The sequence below is a fragment of the Culex pipiens genome, chromosome 2, assembly GCF_016801865.2.
Source record: "Culex pipiens pallens isolate TS chromosome 2, TS_CPP_V2, whole genome shotgun sequence".
Lineage (NCBI taxonomy): Eukaryota > Metazoa > Arthropoda > Insecta > Diptera > Culicidae > Culex > Culex pipiens.
Window position 1 is genome coordinate 222,656,249 of NC_068938.1, and position 10,397 is coordinate 222,666,645.

The 10,397-nt window shown below is 34.2% G+C and overlaps 1 protein-coding gene across 1 annotated transcript; it reads left to right on the plus strand.

The window, feature by feature from the left end:
- Positions 1-7,562: 7,562 nt before the first annotated feature.
- Positions 7,563-9,155, plus strand: LOC120423907 (zinc finger protein 845-like). The gene is made up of 3 exons (XM_039587887.2): positions 7,563-7,781; positions 7,970-8,239; positions 8,298-9,155. The coding sequence occupies exons 1-3, from the start codon at positions 7,668-7,670 to the stop codon at positions 8,952-8,954; spliced, it is 1,041 nt and encodes a 346-aa protein (XP_039443821.1). The 5' UTR covers positions 7,563-7,667; the 3' UTR covers positions 8,955-9,155.
- The last annotated feature ends 1,242 nt before the right edge of the window (positions 9,156-10,397 follow it).

Consider the following 10,397-nt stretch of genomic DNA (forward strand, 5'->3'; position numbering starts at 1 on the left):
GCTTTGCTCGTGGACTCGCTCTTAATGTTTTGACGATGGATTTTCTTTCCGTGTTGGTAGTGCAATTATTTTATACCTGTTGAACGTAAATTTCAACCACAATTTCATTTAATTAGTGAAAATTGCATAGCATTGACATCCCTAACCCGCATAATTAAACAAAACGACATTACACAGTCGGTTGTGCTCCAATTAAAAGCAAATAAACACACATAAAAACAAACCAATAAAAACAGAACCCAATTAAACGTGCCCGGCGCCCGTTCAATCAAGAAGCCTCCCATGGTAACGGTTACCAAACTGCACGATAAAAGGACACACTCGCAAAAGTTTTCGATTGTCATGGCCTGCTCGTAATCCACGTGTTCGTGCCGTCATAAAATCTTCCTCCGGGCCCACGCAAACAACACTGAATTAAATGCTCGTGTGGAATTTGCGGCCAACCACGTGCAGTTTGGGTAATAAATTTTCACTTTCACACCTACCTTACTGGCCCGTTTATGATCGGGAAATGCAGTAGTCGCGCGAAACCACATTATGCGGGGTGGATTAATGCGTCACGTAACGCTCGTTCCGTTGGTGTAAACTTCCGCTTTATGGCAAGATGGCGGCCGCAGTGTTCTGTCAGGAGGGGTCCATCGATGGTTGAAAACACGTGCGCGCACTGTTAAATTTGCTTCCTTTTTAGAAGGGTGAAAACCACAGAAAAAAGGGATAATCGGAAGGAGGAAAATACAATCGTGATAAACTACCGAACATACCTAGTATATTGTGTAGATGAAACTAGTTTTTCGCTTTTTACGTCAAACAAGCAGAAAAAAGGTAAGATTAAATATCAGTAAAATAAAAACAAATCCTTAGCAGCGTTATATTATAACAGAATAAATAAGAAGAGAATATAATTTACCAATTTAGCCTACAAACAAAACAAGTCGAAACACAAAAAGTCACATACACGTCATAACACACAACACAGAAAGGGTTCATTCAAATATTGCGTTACACATTAAAGGTGATGAGTAATATTTGAACGAACCCTTCAGGCAAAGCTAAACAAAAAAAATGTATGGTAATCCATGTTGCTGTCACCGTTAGGATGATTTTTGTCAATCAAGTAGGGTCATTAACTACCCGCAAGTAAAATCAACCAGAGAAAAAAAAACCATAAAACATTGATAAAGTCGTACTTTGTAGGGGTAATGTAGCGGAAAGTAATGAAAATATTAAAAACTAAACTAAGCAGATTAGGGCGGCGAGGGCGAGAAATTCGGATAAAATTGTCACAGTTTGGTGTGACGTAAAATGTTGATTGTAGTACTTTTATACACGATTGGGTAAGACGAAGGTGCATACAAAACAAACAAAAAACACACACATAAAAGAGAAACTCAAAAAAAAAGACTCACGCAAGGAGTGACGGATTTAGGATGGAAATATATTCGAACTAGATGATTGGCGTAATGTACAGAAAAAATGATTTGATTTACTTAAAAATTGTTATTACTAGTGACGAGCTTTCGAAATTTAATACCGACAAAAAGTAAGAGAAAAAGGGAAATTGGCAATAAATTATTATTATTCTTTCGATTAGGACTGTAAATTATCAGCAAAAGTAGAGAAAAGAATATCAGTAAACTAGTTAAATTGTGGGATGAAAGCGCAGAAAAAAGAACACCGAAACAAATCAACACACACAAAAAACACAGAACAAACCAAAACCCAACTCAAAGGCTGATTTCCTTCGCAACTAAACACTGAAAAGAAAGCAACTGCTAATGAGCACAAACTCACTTCATTTCCATTTCACCCGCGAGCGCACCACAACTTAATATTCTCAACTCATAGATGACTTTTCACGACCAAATAGAAAACGTTTTCTACTCAAAACTTGAGCAGCTCCAATTTAACCACCCAACTCAGTCTTGAATTTCAATCTGCGCCCCCAAAATCAGCAATAAAGCACAAATTAATCATCCTTTTTTGATTGCCACTGGCTTATTTTGTGCGTGATGTGTTATTTTTCTTTTCTCCACCCAATCCGAACCGAACAAAAAACAAGTCAATTAGTCGAAAATTAAGCCACTCACACACCCTATTTTGGGGGCCACCTCAAAAAGTCCCACATCAGTCACAGTAAGCCGTGGGTTTTAATCACGGAAACCCGCGGTTCGCGCCCTCAAACCAAGTAGGCTGAACTCTACACCCCCCCAAAACCATTTTCTGTACACTGTCACTTTCCATCGCCATTATGGTATACCTCTATCAACGCCAACTAGGACCTAAAAGCTATTACTAGACTGTACACACTAGAGAGAAAAACAAAAACACTCACATAAACCAAACCGGAAGTGAAGTAGGCCATTCTGGGAGGGAGTGTGTGAAGGGAAAAAGTGCAATCCGGGGGAAAAAACAAGGATCAAAATAGAAAAACAAATCCCAGAATAACTGTTCAGTATTCTATATGGTTTCCTGATACGCATAATTTAAGACGCACACACACACAAACACACAAACACTCAACATTAAAAACACTACACCGGAAAATCCCAGCAGTGCGAAACAAAAACATCCTCCAACCACTCCCCTGTTCCCTTTCTTCCACGAGAAACAACCCGGCGGAGAAGAGAAGTAAGTTCATTATCATCAAAAATCACCCCATTTTCCCTCGAGAGAGAGAGAGAAAGAGTGGTAAAAGTCGCTTCCCATGCGAGGAAAAAAAGGAAATCACACAAACACACGTGCGCACAAACACACACCCACAAACTCACACACTTATAGAGAAGAAGGCCGGAGGAGATCGTAGTAGGCTATAACCAGCAGTATTCGTATGAAAAACCGGAAAACACTAGGCGGAAAAGTGAAAAAGGCAACACAAACATCCACAACACACAGTCACAAGAAAGGCGGAAAAAGAAGTAAAAACAAGTTATATGATATTATACTGTACAACCCAAAGAATACAAACAAAAAAATCGAGAAAAACAAGCTGAAAAAAATGTGGAAAAAATAGTCATAATAAACATATTTCGTAAATGTGCTTTAATTGTCGAGTGTCTCTTTATTTGCTACTCTTGCTCTCTCAACCCTCCAAAATGGCGTTCACGTCACATCCGAAAGCGCCCACTAGGAACATCTGTGGCCTACTACTTCCTAGGACAGGAACAGATCAAGTAGGCCACCACCCTTCCCCACAAGGCTTTTCAATTTGCTTGCAAAAACAAAGAGCAAATCCAAGACTGTGGCAAATCTTTCTCAGGCAAAGCAGTGAGAGTAACCTTAGTTACCTTAGCAGCAGCAGCGCGCTTACTTTGATGGCTGGACGGGACGGTCCATAAAATCTCATTAGCATTTCAACGACCGAATGGGATTACTTAAAATTCATATTTTATACACGGTCGGTCGGACGAAAAGACGGAAAAGGACCTGTGTGTTAAGGTTAAGTCGTCACATCTCTCCTCCAGGAGGGCGTCATACAGTCTCAATTTGCCCCCGACTGCCGCGCAGAGAGGATCATGCTAATGGGCGCCGCCGTCAGGAATGGCGAGAATTAAATGCCTTTGTCTTTGATTTAGTGGTCGTACAATGTGCGTTAATGGAGCATTGTATGCAAATACAATCAAAATTCAAATTGAGCGTCGTCGTCGGCCCGCCAAGTGTAGCGGGATTGTTTGAGGAGCCGAGGTTAAGGATGAAGCTGCTCGTGGGCCTTGTTGGAAGTAGGAAATTAGCTTAAGCAAGGCGACTAATTACAAAGACCTTGCTTTTTTTTATCCTTAAATCTTAGATCTTCCTGGTCCTTGCAATCTTTAGCTCATTATGTTTCCAAAAATTCGTGATTTAAAAAAATCCAAATATTTTTCCGTGTACCTGTGCCCTTTTTTCAGAATAGTTCCTATCAAAATTTTGCCAAAGACATTAAATCGATCAGCAAGTTTTATTTTATTATTTTTTTTTAAGGAAGATTATAGTAATTAAAATTAAGTAATAGTATTTTTGGAAAATAACGAAAATATGGACAAAAAATATATAAAATTATTCTTTAACCCTTTCATATGACCCAAAACTCAAAATTTTCAAAAGTAGCCTATAATTTTCGTATGGTCCTCAGAATCATTTTCCCATCACTAACATAAAAAATATTTTTTTGAAAATTCAGGCTTGAAAGGGTTAAAGCAAACATTGATTTTGCAATTACAATTTACTCTACACTTATTTTTTTTTAATAAAATGTACTGTTTTCAAGTTATAGCTACTTTTAGTTATGAATTTTAGATTGTTAAGGTTTTTTAGCTAAATTAATATTTTTGAACACCTGAAAAAACTTTGAAAATCGGGCAATTATTTTCCGAGATACAACCTCACAAAGAATTCAAATCGATGAAAAAAAAATCTCTAAGTATCACCTAATTTGCCTGTAATTTTCAACTGACGATATTTCGGAAACTATAAGTACAATTTTCAATGATAAAAATTGCAACATTTGCGAAATTTTCTGATCTGTAAAATTTTATTTTTTATTTTTTTTTTTTGAAAAAAATAATTTCAAGATTTTCAATCTAAGCTTATTTTTTCAAACGTTATTTTGAACGTCTAAGAATAGATCATTTTTCTCATTTCATATGTTTGACCAAATTATAAAATTTTGAACTGCACGCAAACGAGAAATCCGTGAGGGTGGCCCTCCCAAATCAAATTGTGCGCTGTTCCACTAAAATCGTACGGAAATCCCTCACGCTCAAAGTGATAAATTGTTTAATTGTTTAATTGTTTAATTGTTTAATTGTTTAATTGTTTAATTGTTTAATTGTTTAATTGTTTAATTGTTTAATTGTTTAATTGTTTAATTGTTTAATTGTTTAATTGTTTAATTGTTTAATTGTTTAATTGTTTAATTGTTTAATTGTTTCATTGTTTAATTGTTTAATTGTTTAATTGTTTAATTGTTTAATTGTTTAATTGTTTAATTGTTTAATTGTTTAATTGTTTAATTGTTTAATTGTTTAATTGTTTAATTGTTTAATTGTTTAATTGTTTAATTGTTTTATTGTTTAATTGTTTAATTGTTTAATTGTTTAATTGTTTAATTGTTTAATTGTTTAATTGTTTAATTGTTTAATTGTTTAATTGTTTAATTGTTTAATTGTTTAATTGTTTAATTGTTTAATTGTTTAATTGTTTAATTGTTTAATTGTTTAATTGTTTAATTGTTTAATTGTTTAATTGTTTAATTGTTTAATTGTTTAATTGTTTAATTGTTTAATTGTTTAATTGTTTAATTGTTTAATTGTTTAATTGTTTAATTGTTTAATTGTTTAATTGTTTAATTGTTTAATTGTTTAATTGTTTAATTGTTTAATTGTTTAATTGTTTAATTGTTTAATTGTTTAATTGTTTAATTGTTTAATTGTTTAATTGTTGAATTGTTTAATTGTTTAATTGTTTAATTGTTTAATTGTTTAATTGTTTAATTGTTTAATTGTTTAATTGTTTAATTGTTTAATTGTTTAATTGTTTAATTGTTTAATTGTTTAATTGTTTAATTGTTTAATTGTTTAATTGTTTAATTGTTTAATTGTTTAATTGTTTAATTGTTTAATTGTTTAATTGTATAATTGTTTAATTGTTTAATTGTTGTTTTGCCCAGGTATTTAAAAACGTTGGTTTTATAGAAAACCTAGATGTATGGGTATCAAAAGATCGGAAATTTTATGCCCTTTCCGATGCCACATAGGTTGACTTGTGAATCGTGGACCGGTTCGAATGCCGGCGGATTTTCCGACGACGTAATTCCGGGTTGGTACGAAGTTCCAACGAAAAATCTATTCTATCGATACTAATACCCCTAAAACGGTGTTATACCCACTCCAACATGTTTATTTAGCAATTCTATGGTAATATATTGACATTTAGTTGAATTAAAAGTTTGCAAAATTAAGTTTAGATAAGTTTTATATAGAATTTCCAGAGTTATATAAACTTTTATACTAAGTAGTTAGTAAACTTTATATTTAATCCAAATTATTTTTTTAATCAGTCAAGGATGCCTATTTGGAGTTGGGAGACTGGATTTACGGTGCTTTGTCAATAAATAACATTATTTATGTTAATTTTTCGAAAGGTGGAAAACTTTTTTTGCACCTTTTTTATTTTCGTAATAGTATTTGTTATATAACTTTTTATAGAAATCATCTTTTCATGAGCTTTTTGTAGCAAAATGTTTGGCATGAGTTTCTGAACAAAACGTAGTACTAGGTTCCTGTCAAACTTTTAATTTTTTACATGTTTCATCACAAAATGTGCATAGTGCCCAAGGGGTGTAAATACTTTTTTACATACTGTACATCAACAATGGAGAGTTGCCTGCTCACTTTTATTGAACCCCTTCCCGCTCAGAGCAAAATCGAGATTTTTTACGTTTTTCCTTGCAATTTTTTAAATACTTGACCAAAAATAAAAATTGAATTGCAAGCAGTAAACATTCGTATTAACACTGTGCAGGAAGAATGAGTTCATTTCATTCAATAGTTTTTGAGAAATGTCAATTTGAAGTAAAAAATTAGTGGTGCTCTGGTGCAACCATGGGCGTTAGAGGGTTAAGCTATTTGTTACTTTGGAACAGTCAATAACACTTTATGAAAGCTGTAATTCATGACCTAAGTGCTGATATGCAGATAATAGAAAAAGGGTGAGAAAGGGTACATTTTTCCTAATTTTCGATTGCAAATTCGATTTTGCTTTAAAACATTTTGTGTAACATTTTTGATATTTTCCAAAAAGCACTATTTTTCCAAAATTCATATCTCCTAAACCAGATTTTGCACCATCACGCACTATGGCCCAAAAGATGTCTTCTTAGTCGCCTAAAACATCGAAAAATTTCGTCAATAAAAAAATACGTATTTTGGAAATTCATCAAAAGATACATAAAAAATATTTTTTTTTTCGTGTACCTATTTTTCAGAAAAAGTCCTTATCATGACATACAACTTTGTCAAATACACCAAATCGAAACGAAAATCAAAAATCTGATCCAGAATTTCATAAATTTTTATACCAAATTTATATAACAAGCCACCAAAATTATATGGAAATCGTAATGAACTATTTTATATTTTAATTTTCTTATTTCTTACATAAAATTCCCGTTTTGTGACCCCATTTTAGTCAAATTTGAATGGTTGATTGACTATTAAATTACCAAAAAACTTGTTCTCAATAATTCACCACCGTTATTTTGGCCGCCCTCTTTGATTTAGATTCTAAATAACTTTAGAGTAGTTGATGGGTAATAGTTAAGCTCAACAATCGAAAATAAGGCAACGAAATTTTTTTCTTTTGTGATTCGATTATCCAAAGTGAAATTTGTCCAAGGCCTTCGAATAATCGAGTCTGGACTATAAATGAAAATATTTTCATATTTTCAAAAGAATAGTTTGACACGTTGTGCATTTTTTAGTCAAGACACAAACCATTCATATATGATTGTTGTTGTTGGCTGGCAGTCAACCTGTCAATGTTTATAGCATTTTTTGTCATTTTTGTTTACAAAGCCACTATCACTGAAGTTTGTTTTCCAACACTGTACTATTAGCCGTTTTAAATTATTGTTAAATTGTTCAGCTTAGATTATATGCGTACAGATTCGCCTAATCCAACAGAATAAAAATATGCCCCAGCAAAATAATGAAGACCAGCAGGAAAACGAAGCAGAACCCATTAAATGCTGGATCTGTCCGGCAAAACACTTTGGAAGTGAGCAAGACTATGAACGACACACTCAGGTAAGATTTTTTTAAATCTTGAATTGAATTTTCGAGCTTAAAAAGTCATGTTGCTATAGTTTAATTTTTTTGAAAATTGTTAAAAGTAAGAAAATAAAAAATATGAGAAAAAAAGTTTGCATGGAAATTTTTTCGGACCTTCGGATAATCGAGTCTGGACTGTACTCAAATACTTTTCGTAATTCCAGAACATCCACAACGGCTACCGCTTCCGCTGCGATGAATGTCCAGGGCAGGTCCTTTTCAAGGATGTCACCGAAGCACGGGACCACGTGGACGATAAGCATGACATCAACGCGAGGACATGCCCGCATCCTCAGTGTGACGAGCAGTTGGCCAACGAGTTCAACCTGGTGCGTCATTTGCGGGAGGCCCACAGGGAGGTGCACCGATTTCAGTGTGAGCTGTGCGAGGACGTGGCGTTTGACGATAGGGAGAGCTACGAGGATCATATTTATGTGAGATGAGCTTTCTTTTAAATTCTAGTAAAATAATTTTAAATTATTTATTTTTAAGGATGACCACGATGGCTTCCGCGTCAAGTGCCACATTTGCCACCGGATGTTGAAAACCAAGCTGAAAACCCACATCGAGTACATTCACTCGAGTGGGGCGTCGAAGGCCACGTGCAAGATTTGCAACAAACAGTACAGTAGCAAGTACAAGCTGATGCGTCACATGAAGAGCCACACGGATCCGCGGGATCCGGCGCTGTCGTTCCGCTGCGAACGGTGCGACGAAACGTTCGAAAGTTTGAGCAAGTTGAACTACCACAAGACGAAGCATCAAACGAAGGTATTTCAGTGTGATAAATGTTCGAAAATGTTTTACCGCAATGCGGCGCTGATTCAGCACCAGAAGGTTCACGAAAGCCAAGAATTTGTGTGTCAAAAGTGTCTTAAAAGCTTCGCCAATGCCGCGGCACTTCGACGACACGCTGAATCTCATGTAAAAGAGATTACTTTTAAGGCTGAAGAAAAGGTTGTTAAATGTAAAATTTGTGAGAAGACATTTTCGAATCAGGATCAACTGAATGAACATGTGATTTCATACGAAGGAAAGGGTAAATTAAAATGTCATATTTGTGATCAAAGTTTTAGAGCCAAAAAGGCCCTTTTATCTCATATGAAAACGAAAGGAATTCACGATCACCTGGAAGAAGTTTCCAAATAATAAAATAACATTCTAATAAGAATGCGATACATCACTTTCAAAGAAATCCCCAACCTTTTCAGCTGTTCATTATTATGCTTCTCATATCGATATTTTGGGAACTGATTTTTCAACGTATAGTGACCCTCGTGAACCTTTGAAAACAATTCCAAGATTAACTAAATTCCATATCCACCAATTAACAATCTTACATGAATGTGATTTCAGTAAGAATTCTCCTCAAAAGCACGCCCATCATCGCAAAAAACACACATGAGAACTTTGTCCAGTCTTCTTAACTCCAAACACGCCAAGTCCCTGCCTCCTTCGATTTCTCTTCCAGGCAAATCTCACACCTCTGAGCAAACCCGATATGTTTCGCTACCGGATGTAAATGTCGAGTGTATCGTCTGGGTTAACTCTTCTTCGGCGAGGTTTCACCTCATTCTATGGTAAATAATCTTGTTCTGGTTTCACTTTAATATCATCTCTGGGATCATCGTCAGAGCTGCTGAAATCCGAGAACTCGTAAGTCAGTAGTTCTAACAAGCAACGCAGAGATTGCTCTTTTCTCGAAGGGTTACTTCGATCTAAAAGAAGGTTGCCATTCTAATCTTTTCAAATTTGACTTTTAACTAAGGAGTACATAATGCTGCAAGTTTGAACGCTGATGATGATTTTTTGTATATTGAGCTGAGTTAATTAGATTTTAATAATAGTAAAAAAATAACCAACTGATTTTCAAAATATACAAAACGTTTGTTTTTGTCGGCTCTTTCAACTTGCAGGCAGCAAAACATAGGATTTGCGAAGGTATTTGTGAGGCATTTAATATGCTGTCTTTTTATGTTCCCACGAAGCAACCCCTCACGCGAGTGACCAGTTCAGTCTGTGAACATGAACTAAATATTGACTTATTAAATCCCTGTCGAATTTGGATAGTTTTTGAAAACATTGGGAATTTCATGTGTATCCCAAATATTGGAAATGAGATTAAAATTTGATCTACAAATTGTTCTTAAATTTGAATGTAATCTGGCATAGCTTGATTTTAATTACCATCACATGTTTGTTTACAATATTTAACCTTAAGGGACTATAACTGCAAAACAATTATCTTTAAAAAAAAAACATGTAAAGTACTTTACTATTGAGTAATTCTCTAAAAATTGTATATTTTTTTTAAGATTTTCAATTTTGTTTTTTTATTATTTGGATCAAACATCCAATGCATTTCCTATAATCAGAGAAACCATTTTGGATCATGTATTCAGGAAATTTGGAAATAAGAATTTTTCAGATGTTAAAAAAATAACGTTTAAAAAAAATTACAAGGCATGGTTTCAACATTTGAACGAAACAGCCTTTAAAATTAAATTTAAACCAGTCCTCGACCAGTTGTTATGAAATCATTAGTTACATATGTCAAAGTACTGTCCAAATAATTTTTTGGCGATTTTTTGC